Raw genomic sequence first — 13,248 nt, 5'->3', positions numbered from 1 at the left:
CCAATGATTCGGTGGTTATCCCAGCCAGCTCTAACGGTCGAGAGCAGCGTTGCCGGTGCTACGACATGACGCTTATTCGATAAGCTCTGCGAAGCTCACTCAAGAACATTCAATAGCCACGGATGCCGGTATAACACTAAAGCCTGTGATCCGGTAAGTAAATGTATTAGCGAGCGCATGATGAATGATCGGTTTGTCATGCGAGACTGGCAGCTCTACGCATTTTCTCCAGTACCGAGGAAGCAACGATGTGATTCACCAGTAGTAGATGGATAAAGGAACGCTTTTAAGAGACGCACATCTCTCAGCTTATTCGAAACATAACGAGCACTCTCATCAGCTGCGCCAATACTCTATCAAGCTACTACGAAATGGCATCTCCAAGCTCATCCAGCCCTGTGGATAGAACTGCTCTAGTTCTCATCGACGTTTACAATGAATTTCTTCACCCTGAGGGAAAGATCAACCCTTTTGTCAGCGAATCCATGGCCAAGACGAACACTTTGGACCATTTACAAGAGGTCGTCAAAGCAGCTCGCAAGGCCGGCATACCGATCTACTATTCTTTGCATCAGCAATGGAAGGAAGGTAACTACCAGGGATGGCTCCACATGAACCCAACAACATCTGGAGTGAGCCAGCATAGGCTGCTCCAGGAAGGGAGTTGGGGAGCCGAGATCTATCCCGGACTAGAGCCAGACGTCGGAAATAAAGACGTTGTAGTCAGTAAACACTGGAATAGTAGGTAAGTGCAATCACGTTGCGTTCCTATGATTGGATGTCAGGACGAGAAACGTTCTTCGTTGGCTCACATGATCACCATTGGACTAACGATATCGATCAGTGGATTTGCGAATACCGACCTCGACTACCAGCTACACCAACGTGAAATTACCCATTTAGTAATGGCAGGAATGATTGCAAGTACATGCCTTGAATCCACCGCAAGGTATGGAAGAGAACTGTAAGTCACATTGTTTCCGCAATAGATTCGCACAATGAAGTTCAGACACTGACCTTGCTGATTATAGTGGATACCATGTGACGATACTGTAAGTTGTGATAGCTCTATATGATAGTACGTGACTGATGTGTTGTCATTAGGTCTGACGCCACGGCTGGTCATTCGCCTGCCCACCACGATGCAGGAAAGAACCTGATCTGGCCGCTTATAGTAGATGAAGTGAAGACAGTTAGCCAGTGGGCTGAAAGTCTTGAAGAGGATGCGAAGAAAGATAATCGAGTCAAGTCCGGCTTGTAAATTATCTTTGACGCCAGTGCAATCATGCATTAGCCACTTTGAGGCGCAATACACCTTCCATTCTACTCCTGTTGTCCCCGTCCATACGACTCAAATCTTGACATGATGACAGTGGTCTATGTGCAGGTATTGCTCACCCAGCGTTAATTACATAAAATTTCCTATGCGGCTCCGAGTCAACGCATCGCTCAATCTGATATTCTCCCTCAATGTTCAGGTCCGAGGCCACTCCGTCCCTAGACACTTATCTTGTTATCCATTGCGCATGGAGTTCCTGGGTATGGGAGTATACAAAAACACTTCAGACTGGTAGATGATCATCAGAACGCACCCCAACTACATGTTGACGCAAGTTCAAAAGCTCTGAATTGTTGGTGATGTTCTACAAGAGTTGTCGGTGACTGGTTCCACCGATTTAAGATTAGCGCAGGATGTCGCCATCTCGATCTTCCTTGGGCTCGCTCGCTTTCTGTTTCTAAGCTAACACGTTCTTAAATAATGTTTCTTCGTTCTCTAACATGGTTGTGACGCTGAAGCGATCAGACTCAGCCTTCGTTTTGGCACTGTTGAGTGTCGCTTATGAACAGGCGTCGTGGCGTGACGTCTCCTCCACATCCTGGAAATGAAATAGCAGCATTTTGCCGCGGCAAGCAATGAAAGAAACAATAACTTTCTCGACCGCCTTGTGGCCTAGCTGCTTTCGATGCTGGATGAGCATATGAGCCACACCTTGACCATTGGGCGACCCTAACAACGCGTTGAACTCGTTGGATCCTGGGTAATACGTCGTTCCTGGCCACTGTGTTAATGCGAAACCGCAGTGTGATTCCATAAAGTCCAAGGCAAAGCAAGTCCCATCATTCATCACATTATACCTAAGTACAAAACGCAAGTTGGAATCCGGCTCGGCTTTTGACAACCATTGGAGGTACGCTATATCTGACCAGTGGTTTAGAGGTGGCACACGCGATCCTTTACGCCCGTTCACGCCTTGTGCGGTAAAATTGTCGTAAGCAACTATGATCCCATCTGATGTATTTATGACTTGGCATAAGAGCGCGTTGGTCGCTGGAAATAACATCCCTTCGACAACCACCGGTGTCTTGTGTGTATGGCTGACAGGTATATTCGGGCTAAGTAATCGCGTGAATTTTTTACTTACCTCAATGGTATCCAGAACGCTATCGATACCTCGTAGCTCGGACGTATCGTTGTAATTGTATGTGTCGTAACCCCATCTTTGGAGGTCTTCAACATCGGTGAAGCTGCTTTGTGCGGAGCTCGTCGATTCGGCGATCATCAGCTTAAAGAGCCTGGCGCCTTTGGTGACCAGTTCTTGAAAGTCCGCTTTGTGTTGCAAATAAGCGGATTGCCTTATCTCGCTCGAGCTCTTTGGTTGCGATCGTAGTTCTACAGTGAGCTCATCGAATATTGCTGACACGTCGGAATTTGCGTCTTGATCCGCATTCGATGATGCCAACATATGCGCTCGTATCCCCGACATGGTCTCTGGAACAGGTGTGCGAAGCATATTGAGAGAAGTTGATCTGGGGGTGTTGGAAAGTAATAAACGACCTTGAACTGCCGGTCATGCACAAAGTATGATGGAATGTTGAGAAACAATGTAGATTAACAGATCGATCCTGAGAGACTGTTGCACAGTGTCATATTCAATGGACCAAAAGACTCTTGTTGAATGATCGCATAAGTGGGTCACATTTGCAATGTGAAGACATCTGATTCGCAGTTCAGAAGCCGTCTCGCGCTCGCCAATGAGCAATTCCATTGATGTGATGGACTCAACTCTACCTAGATACCGACGACCGCTAGATAGTCATCGTTATATCATCACTAATCAGATTGTAGTTGTATCGATGTCAGTAACCCAATTCCGGATGGACACGCAATGCGTCTGTGAAAAGGTGTACGAAACGATGGGGATTTGATGGCTTGAGCGAGTCCTAATCTTGGGCAGCATTGGAGATGCAAGCGTGTCGGCGTTCGAAACACCGACGCTATGCTCAATCGATCGAGAACCCCGCACCATCCCTGCAAGGGGCCGCAGATGCCATAGGCTACCATCTGACTTTCTCTACTCTGTCGCGGCCGCGGTACCGCCTCAACCAATCCCACGACACCAGCTGCTCGCTCTTCGCCTTCTGCGTCGTCTTCAGTGGAGGCGCTGTTCACATTAGTATCACAGTTCAAGTAGTATCTTATTAACCGAGCGTTCCGGAGACTGCCGGCCCCGATAAGTTCTTTGGTTGGAAGCGCTCACGCTCGATGAGCTTACCATACAGACATGCATCCAGAATCCACAAAACGACGCGAGCCACACGAGTATGTCAACTCAGTCAACTGCATTGACGTGCAGATATTGCGCCGAGACCTTCCAGCGCAATGGTCACCTTCAGCGTCATCTTCTTCGTCATACAGGCTCAAAACCTTTCAACTGTAGGCTATGCTCGAAATCCTTCTCAAGGAGGTATGTGAATCAGCTTCCTTTCAGTGTTGTAGCAAATGACTAACATCCCGGAGCGATACGCTCTATCGGCATCGTCTCACCCACGCTCGGACTGAACACCCACAGAGTGATAGAAAAAGAGCCTCACGAGCATGTGCTTCTTGTGTGAAAGCAAAGCAGCGCTGCTATGGTCAGAATCCCTGTACAAGATGCCATCGGAAGGATCTTTCATGCAAATTCAACGATGATCAATCCGAGGGCGCCGCTCTTGCTCCTCCAACAAGCAATACTCTCGCGAACCACGCATCGTTCGAAATCGTTCACGAACATGGAACTGACATGGCGCCGCCTGACTTCAGTTCAGATCCAGGATCCACAACTGTCTCCCTTGAGACAACGTCGCAAATTACCGATGCTGCGCTGCTACGTCGGTCCCCCATATCTATCCCCATGGGCGATACCCTATCTGAGGGAATGCACGGCACAGACTGGTCTGGTCTTTCGCATATATCTGGCTCTGGAGACAGATTGGATTCCGAATTACCCACGAACTTTCCTTCAAACGGAATAAACTACTTCAATGGGTTGTCTACCGACTTCAACTTACCACTCGCCTGGATGATCCCAGTGAACGAAACTTCCTTTCAGATACCATGCACACTCGAGTCAGGCATATCAGATTCCTACATATCCAGTTATGGCAATATGGTCGCTATAGAGCCCACTAATAATGACAAACTTCCGAGACCTGAGGTCGAATCACACATTACTGTTGAGGCCCACAGGAGGGTCTTGGGCAAGACTGCAGGTACAGTAGATTCTCATCTGACGCGCTCGTGCCCGTCGTTTCCTATGCTCGAAGAAAATACATTACAAATTGTAGGCGCTGAGATTTTCGGTCATGTAAGCGCAATACCTACAAAAGCCTACACAGATGCACGCTCCTTCTACATCTCGGAACGCGGTCATGACGACATGCTCTTTCCTCACTCTCGGATGCTCCATGCTTTTGTAGAGTTGTACTTCGAGTATTTCGATCCATACCTTCCCTTTTTGCATCCAGTCAGGGTTGAAAGAGGTGACATATGCGGAGTCCTTCTGATAGCAGTCGCCGCCATTGGAAGTCAGTACTCTGAAGTGAAAGACGCACCTACGTATACTACAGTCCTTCACTACTTGCTACGGAAAGCTGTCAAAGTTCATGTAAGTTTGCATGCCAGATCAAAGCTGTGAAATCTGACGCCCTTGGGATCTCTAGGTCTTTACAAGACGAACCGAGATCTCCTTTGCTCAGAGCGTGCTTCTGCGGGATGTAGGACTTCTCGCATCTGGCCGCAAATCAGACCATGCTGTGTTGCAGCGAGAGCGAAATATGATCACGAACTTGTGCCGCTCTCTATCCACTCGCGCAGGTGCTCCTGACAGCGAGGACTTTGTAGTAGACCAAAATTTGGATCACGGATGGATGCCATGGTTGCAAGGCGAAGAAGTTGTTCGTCTCGTTCACTGCGTATACAGTAAGTCGAACGATGGAAATATTATTAAGATAACCTTTTGACACCTCGAATAGCACTAGAATGTTTTCAGTTGATCTTGTTCGACCAGCGTCCGCTCTTCAGAGTTACAGATTTCGCCCAGCGCTTGCCTTGCACTCATGTTGTCTGGAACTGTCGCTCTGAGAGATCATGGAATGAGCAGAAGCGTCACGAAGCCTCCGACAACCAAGCGTCAAGATTCGATCACTTCGCCAGCAATATTCAAATCTTAAGTCTGTACGCTGACGAGAGAGCTATTTTGGACCAGGTGCGATCTTCACGGCGCTTGAGCGCCCTATTGAGGCCCGAACTGGCGATCGCTCTACAAGAACAAGATGTCAACTCCAATCGAGATAGTCTGCTATCCTCTGGAGTCTCTCCAGATGACATTACATACTTGGACCAAAGGATTGAAGACGCCATCACATCTACACATCTCTCATGCCATGCTGGCGATCATACCATGTACGACCCAGTTGTGCACGTCATTTCTATACTAAGGAACATCCCACTACGGATGATTTACGCCTCAGTAGGATGGCAAGCGAACCTCGCTGAAATGCAAAAGACAAGGGAAAGACTGAAAGAGTATTTGCGACGCAACCTGGATACAGCTAGGATCTGCTTGTGGCACGCAGCTCAGATTTACGCGTTCACTCGGAATGATCGTTATCCTGCATATTATGCAACCCTTTCGTTCGCTATCGCTGTCACCTACATACTTCTCTATGACCAAATACTGGGCCAAAAGGATACGTCAGGGGATCTAGTTCGTCTAGACAAGATCAAAGAAAAGATCGACATAACTGCATGGGCAAGAGACGGCGAGGGCTCGAGAGTACATATCACAGGTATCGGCATATTAAACAGCACTGAGAGCAGTCAAAGATTACTAGCTGATGCAGGGAACATCTTGCGATCTCAGAGACCTTGGCGAGGCATCTCGGAGGATCTCGTAGGCTGCTTTGCACAAATGAGTCAAGGAAGGATGCCAAGGGGTATGTGAGGTATCCGTCATGACCCAGATAGGCTTCATTCTCCGTCCTTCTGTGGCAAGACGATTAGATATAACTTCAGCAGTGGCATGACCAGCTTAGCCACATAATGTACCACAACACCCAGGAAGCCATCCAGATTTATGCTGGGAAAGCTAGTTCCTCCGCTCTTCCGAACCCAAGAGAAAGCTCGCGGTATCATGGCTCTTTCGTACTTTTCGCACGCATCCTTCACTTCTTCATATGTCGGGTGTTCTGGGCCGACACTAGCTAATGAATTCAAATGAAGCAGCCGAGGAAGTGCGTCGGCACAATCCGCCAGCGCCTGGTTACCTCCCTGGCCGCGATTGGGTTGCATAGCATGCATGGCATCTCCTATCACCCACACCCGGGGATCTCCCTTGCCATCTCCCTCCTCCTGAGCTCGTAACCGCCAATCCGTTCTGGGTTGTGTACTAGCACGTAGTTGCGTAACGAGCATATTGGTGTCACCGGACTCATCGTCTCTGATGTCGATCATCCTATGGAACTCCGGCGCCCATTCCTTGATCGCATCGCGACAAACCTTTCTGTGGTCTTTGACCTCCGAGACTTCCTTGAAGGGAATTTTGTCGACTGGGACAACCAAACCCCAGTAGAAAGATGCTTCCGACTCGTTATATTGCAACGCAACCTTTTCGTTGACGCCCTTGTGGTGTTCGTCCGCCACCTCCACTTCTGGGAGATACAGAGCATAGTAGAATGACATACTTCCGGCGAAGACGATGACAGGTCCTTGACGCAATTTGGGAGGCAGGCTCATCATGCGATTGAATGGGAGGTTCCCCTTCGTTAGGAAAGCCCAGTGGCTATCTAAAAGCTTGATGTTGTTCAAGCCAAGCTGCCTGTTTACCTGTATAACCGTTAACCCTTCATCTACCCTAACATTACGTCACACCAACCTTGGAGTTCGCCCCATCAGCTCCTACGAGCACATCGCACACATCGTCAGTACCGTCGGAGAAGTAGACCTTAACCCTCTCTTTGCCAGTCTTCTCAGTGATAATCTCGTAGTGGTCAAACCCCTTTCCATACTTGATCAAGCCGCTCTTCTTTATCGGCTCAAGCAGTATGTCTCTTAAGACGACCCTGTTGATACCAGCTGACTTTGAATAAGTAGGCAACTGCGTTAAGTCGACGATTTCTTGGAAGTTCGTGTTGAAAAGGGAAGGCGCTGTTGCTTGTGCCCCGGAGGACTTTCCAAGTTTAGCACTTATCTTGCCAATGTGGTCATCAGTCAAGCATGCGCGAAAGCCTGCCTGAGATCCAGGTCCTAATCGGATTTGGTAGCCCTCTCGATTGGAGTCCGCTCTATCACGCTCGTAGACCATGACTTGGACGCCATTGTTTCGGAGACCGTTCGCTAAGAGAGCACCTGCCAGGCCGCCGCCAACGATGACAACTTTAAAATCGGCCATTTCGAGAGACGAGAACAGATTTGGAGAAAATTGTTGATAGATAACGGGCAGATGGAAGGATTGTGGACACGCGAATGATTATAAACTTGGAGTGGCCGTCTTCCACTACCCCGGCTTCAACAACCACCGACTAACCCGCACTTCGACGATTCAGTAGCCTAGCATATACGTTGTCAAACGCGGGGTTACTCAATCACTATGACCGACTGTGTCGGCCCATGCTGGACACTCTGTGTGGAGTGCACGCCATGTGGTAATGAATTGTCGAGTCCGGAGATGTTCATTGGTCCCACCATGAGCCGCCGGCCCCACAGACATCCCCGTCACTTTACTCGGCTTCGCACAACGATTGCCAGACCATCCACAGCGAACAGCGATGCATCGGCGTCTATGTTTGACCGGCAGCCGGAGGTGTGTATCCATTCTTGCAGGGCAGTTGCAAGGAACGTATGCACAACATTGAACACATGACGCCGATTGGGGTAGTGGAGGTAGGAGCTACCCTTGTTCTTGCGTGAGGGAAGTTGCACATACACTGCGACTATGAAACACAGACTTTCACTATGAGGTTCAATTCCCTCTGACATGCCCGAGCAATGGCATCAGCGGATCAACTTTAAAATATCTCGACTTCCATACAAGAATGACTAAATACTGATGTACAGTGGCCCATAGCTAGATGTCTAGGTTTGTGCATTGCCCAGGCATTAGGCTCAGTACGCTAGAGGTTGTCTCCTTCTCTACGCTTGTCGTAGCTCCTGTGACATCTACTTTGTATGGTGCAATGCAACTGGACCAGCGATCAGCCGTAATCCCTCCAATGCAGCAATATTGATCGACTTACCTATCGTCGTGCAGACACCAGATCACTGTTTCCGGTTGATCGAGCCACCGAACTTGCTTTACAGCAAACTGTGCAGCCGATCCATTGAAGGGACGTCCATCGTGATTCGCTCTCCCAGCGATAGCAAGAAGCGCAATCTTCGGCTTGGGCTCTACTCTCGAGATGACACCCTCATAGGTACCTAGATGAGCGTTCCACAGGATTGCGCTACCATTGATGATTATATTGAACATGAGCTGGCCACCATCGCAATGTGAGAAGAGATTGGTGCTCCTGTCGTGGACATAGTCAAGGAACGAACGCATCCCGTCATTCATCTTGTCCTTTGGTACGAGCTTATCTAATTGTAAGAGGCCATACTTCATTCCATTGGTAATGTCCAAAGTGCACGTATAAGGAGAGGCTTCTCCAGTGTACACAACTGCAGTGTCCATCAGATCGGGATGAGGATTGGGCATAAAAGCATGTAGTGATGGCCAGACATGTACTGCAAGAGAAGCGAGAGAATGATCAGGCATTTTCGGCTGGTCTGGAAGAGCTTTGGCTGTTGGAACCTTGCCGCGCTTTGCTTGATCCCTCACAGTACGCGTGAAGAGCGGTATACGTTCTCCGCCAGATACAGGCATAAGTTGCTCATCCGGAACGCCAGCGGAACGAAGGAGATTGATAGCTTCGCAATTTGCAACAACGATGGCTCCAGTTTTAATCGCGATGCGATCGGCTCCTGGAAGGTGGTCGAAGTGGGCATGAGAGATGAAGATGTAATCCGCTTCGTTCACGTTGTCAACAGCCAAATATCGCGGCAATACGGAGGGCCGGTCGAGCCACGTGTCCAGAAAGATAGTAATCCCGCTGGTTCGAAGGCGAAATGTTGTCGCACCTACTGAAGTCAGCGTTCCATCTTATCGTATAGATGCCACTGAACCATACCAAACCATTCTATTGTAGTACCTGTCATTGTGTTTGGCATGAAGTTCGAGCGTATCCTTCTGATCAGGTGTATTCAAGATGACTATGCATGCACGTAAGAGTAATCAAAGACTTACTTTATGTTTGGCACCAGGGTCCCGTAGGTTGCCTACTAGCAAGTCTTTGGTGGGGGCGTAGCCGACGGGGAACGCGATCTACTACTAGACTATTCTCGGCCGATTCGGAAGAGGGCGGGGATTGAGCACACGAGGCTGAGGACACGCCAGTATGTGCGACGAAGCTAGTGGGCGCCACTCACGTTTCGTACATTGATTCGTACCATCAGGCTAATGATCTCTTGGATCTCCCGAATCGCAACATTGTTCATTGCATACCACATAGTTTTGCCAGCTTGACAGATGTGACGGTGTTCTTGTTTACTTCCAGTCTCTATCTCTCGCTACTTTTGCGCTTGCTTTGAACAAAACAGATGCCCGATATATCTATCAAGCCTGAATTCATCTTCTCGCTGTCCTCATTCAAGTCTTCAGCACTACAACTTGTCCTCATGGACGTAAGTACGGATACCTGTCCCCTCGAACGCGCTAACAAAGTAGTCTAGCTGTCTGACATCGGACTCCGTCACTGTTTCGTCGATCGTGAAGCGAAATCTTGCAACTAACATTGCGAGCGTGAGTGTGATCTCCGCATATGCAATATTGATTCCGAGACACTGCCTTGCACCCTTGGAGAAAGTTACGAGATACCTCTCCAAATCTTTTGCATCTGCAACTAGCCATCGGGATGGGTTGAATACTCTGGCATCTTCGCCCCAAATGCTCTCGTTGTAGTGCATCGAGTAGGCAGACATGCCGACAATGGTTCCGACGGGGATGACCTTCTCGTCAACGACGAGTGGTTTCGTTCCGTTCGGTACAACTCGCGGAAGTCTTCCAGGCACTGCCATAGCGCAGCGCAATGCTTCCTTTACACAAGCAGTCTGATCGCGTTAGCTTTGTTTTGCTATTCATCTAAGAATCATACCAGATATGGAAGTTGCTCGAGTCTGAGAAGGTCAAAATCGTGTTCTGCCGTAATACCAGCGTCCTTCATCTCATTTCTCAGATTAGTGAATATTGTCGGGTTCTCTATAATCGCTTGGACGGCAACTGCGAGGGTTGTAGCCGTTGTATCAGATCCTGCAATCAAGATGTCCGAAGCTTCAGCCTGCACCAGCTCATCGTCCAGATGCTGCATGGCATCGAACACGATCTCACGGTTCAGGCATCTACCGGAACTTTTCAAACGTCTGAAGTTGGCTACTGTAGCAGCAACCGCACGAATGAGGCCCTGGAACTTCGCTGCTGGCTCGCTAAGTCTTGCTGCGACAGCAGGCGGACATTTGTTAACGATGGTTCGGATGAAGGGGAAGAACAACAGGTCCCATAGCGATTCTGAAGCCAGGTCAAAACATTCAATGAAAGGTGTGTTGAATGTGTTGTCTTCAGAATCGGTAGTCAGATTGAAGGACTCTCCGAAAGCAACTTCGGTAATGAAGTCTACCGTTAGACATCTGTGACACGTTTGTTAGCTAATCTCCAATTGGTTTGCTCCGGTTCTGGTACCTGAAAGCGTGATACAGATTGATCGCGCCATTTCCTTTCATCTCATCTATTCTGTTGCACATAATGGTGACCTTGGCGAGCAAGATCTTGTTCATGGCTCGTACAGATGACTTCGAGAAAAAGTTGCTGAGTAGCTTCCGTCGCGCACGGTGCAGTTCTCCGTCATGCTCTACAAAGACGGAATGGGGCGTGTTGAAAGCATCATAGAAAGACCTTTGTTTGGGGAACGTATAGCGTTGCGAGTAGATGGTGTGGTAAAGTGTGGGATCGGTGATGTGTAGCTCGTTTGGACCAATGCGTAGTACGCTCGTGTCTATCTTATCGTCAATGTTCTGTTCGGGGAAACCATTCTAGAGCATACCGTATGTCCGATGAAGGTGCTCGAGAACTTCTTCAATTTTCCCATGCTTGCTCAACGGGTATTGCCACCAACTTGAGAAAATCGCTTTGTAGGGTCCAGGAAAAGATGCCAATGGATGGAAGTAGACCAGATAAACTGCTCGAAACGATCCCAAAGTGATTGCGAGGGAGACGATGAAAATCGTTAGCTCAAGAAAGGAGCAGTCGCCTGAGGCAGAGCTTGCCAAGCTTTCCTGGAGACGAGGAATGATGGTTGCGCGAAACATCACGGACCAGATGATATGGCAGATAAGTGCAAACTTCGAGCCATGTTCATGGATCTCTCTTATATTATACAGTAGCTACTGTCATTCCAGAGAGATCAACGTTGAAACTCCTAAGTCTGATTACCTTGTGTTGTGGAGAGTCGTCGTACGCAGGCGACCTATTGCCGACGGGGCGGTGGCCGCGGGTCCCTTGAACGTTCTCGTTAGCACGACCAGAGTTCCGACGGGGCTGACACGTCGGCAACTATGAATCAATGTCCAATGAGAAGCTTAATTGATGTAGGCTGAAGTGCGGAGGTGCCAACATCATGCTATTTGCGCGGAGTTCGCGTTGAGAAGAGACCGATCCTGTCACCTGCTGCAGTCGACTTGAGACGTCGCGACTCACAGCACCGGAGTTAAACTGACTCCTGATTCACCATGCCCTTGTGGGAGGGTTACGAAATGGTCAAATGCATGCAAGCCGCAACGGCGAAAACTTTGGCAAGTAAAACCGTAAACGATGTTCGATGCTATATGATGGAAACAAGATCTCGATCACTCGAGGTGACGCATCTCAACTCGACCGAGTTAGGTTGCTAGCTAGCGCTAGAGGTTCACTTTTGGCCGTATTACTTATCATCGTTGCATCAAGCTCGAACAGCATTGTCTGGGATCCGTCCTTGCACTTGTCCCGACTCAAGGGCTCTTACTCGAAGTCGAAGAAATTCCAACTCAGTCCCTAATTTCGTGAGGTGGTTCCGAAGCTTCGTGTTCTCGATCTTATATGCTTGACTCTGTTCCTCCATCTCTCGTATCTTGGTGGTCATAGTGCGGATCTCACACGTGTAGGTGGCGGCTTCTGCCCTCATCTTGGTGTGTCGCTGTTCGATGGCCACGTTGTCGCTTGATATCGTGTTGTTCTCTCGCAGAGGATTGGCATAGGAGGCCATCAGGTTGTTCAAAGACTGGGTCGTTCGGTCAAGGCCACCATGCAGCTCTTTCGCGACCACTTTAGCTTCTTCCTTTTCTCGCTGGAGCCTTACGTTATCGGCTTCTTGGTCTGCAATGAATGGCAAATCACCGGTGGAAGAAATGATATCGCTGTGGTATGTCAGTAAGAAACGTATAAGTGCTTGGCCGGATTTGCTCACAGCAAACGATCATCCATTGGTACTGTATCACTTTTTAACGTTGATACACTGGAAACGGAACCACTCGTCTTGATATTGGTATAGAAATAGCTGAGCCGAGGATCACGCGGATTGTTATGAGTGTTATTTGAAACCATATAATGACATTGAGGGACTGGTGAGCAATTCGAACATAAACAGATCCTGTGCATACGCAGCTCAAATAGAAGGACTGGCTCGGCGTGTGGGGTTTTACAGCGTGTGGGTGAATATAGAGGCCTTGGTAATGAAGGTGAAGAAGAATATTCTAGGTACCGCAAGGCCGATACCGCATCATTTGAGCGCTCTCACACCGACACTGCGCTCTTAACCACGCCCGCTCTACAACCAGTCCGATCGAGTTTCCGCAGTTCGATCTGG

At 48.8% G+C, this 13,248-nt stretch overlaps 5 protein-coding genes across 5 annotated transcripts; 2 read left to right on the top strand and 3 right to left on the bottom strand.

Annotated features, from left to right (window-relative positions):
* Positions 1-371: 371 nt before the first annotated feature.
* J4E82_004269 (uncharacterized protein) lies at positions 372-1,261 on the top strand (the record flags this gene model as incomplete). Its single annotated transcript, XM_051730548.1, has 4 exons — positions 372-745; positions 845-964; positions 1,032-1,052; positions 1,105-1,261. 4 exons carry the CDS (start codon positions 372-374, stop codon positions 1,259-1,261), a joined length of 672 nt encoding a protein of 223 aa, XP_051589597.1.
* Positions 1,262-4,064: 2,803 nt separating this feature from the next.
* Positions 4,065-6,266, top strand: J4E82_004268 (uncharacterized protein; the record flags this gene model as incomplete). The annotated part of the gene is made up of 3 exons (XM_051730547.1): positions 4,065-4,928; positions 4,984-5,242; positions 5,296-6,266. The coding sequence occupies 3 exons, from the start codon at positions 4,065-4,067 to the stop codon at positions 6,264-6,266; spliced, it is 2,094 nt and encodes a 697-aa protein (XP_051589596.1).
* Positions 6,267-6,292: 26 nt separating this feature from the next.
* J4E82_004267 (uncharacterized protein) lies at positions 6,293-7,712 on the bottom strand (the record flags this gene model as incomplete). The annotated part of the gene is made up of 2 exons (XM_051730546.1): positions 6,293-7,147; positions 7,197-7,712. 2 exons carry the CDS (start codon positions 7,710-7,712, stop codon positions 6,293-6,295), a joined length of 1,371 nt encoding a protein of 456 aa, XP_051589595.1.
* Positions 7,713-8,387: 675 nt separating this feature from the next.
* Positions 8,388-9,514, bottom strand: J4E82_004266 (uncharacterized protein; the record flags this gene model as incomplete). Its single annotated transcript, XM_051730545.1, has 3 exons — positions 8,388-8,502; positions 8,557-9,436; positions 9,487-9,514. The coding sequence occupies 3 exons, from the start codon at positions 9,512-9,514 to the stop codon at positions 8,388-8,390; spliced, it is 1,023 nt and encodes a 340-aa protein (XP_051589594.1).
* Positions 9,515-10,018: 504 nt separating this feature from the next.
* On the bottom strand, positions 10,019-11,403 carry J4E82_004265 (uncharacterized protein; the record flags this gene model as incomplete). The annotated part of the gene is made up of 3 exons (XM_051730544.1): positions 10,019-10,465; positions 10,510-11,038; positions 11,091-11,403. Coding segments are annotated over 3 exons (1,289 nt in total), but the record flags the coding sequence as incomplete, so codon positions are not given.
* Between the last annotated feature and the right edge of the window lie 1,845 nt (positions 11,404-13,248).

The sequence above is a fragment of the Alternaria postmessia genome (genome assembly GCF_024291825.1).
Source record: "Alternaria postmessia strain BMP 2775 chromosome Unknown scaffold_20, whole genome shotgun sequence".
Taxonomy (NCBI): Eukaryota; Fungi; Ascomycota; class Dothideomycetes; order Pleosporales; family Pleosporaceae; genus Alternaria; species Alternaria postmessia.
Note: the sequence above shows the minus strand (reverse complement) of the source record. Positions and strands in the feature narration are given on the sequence as shown.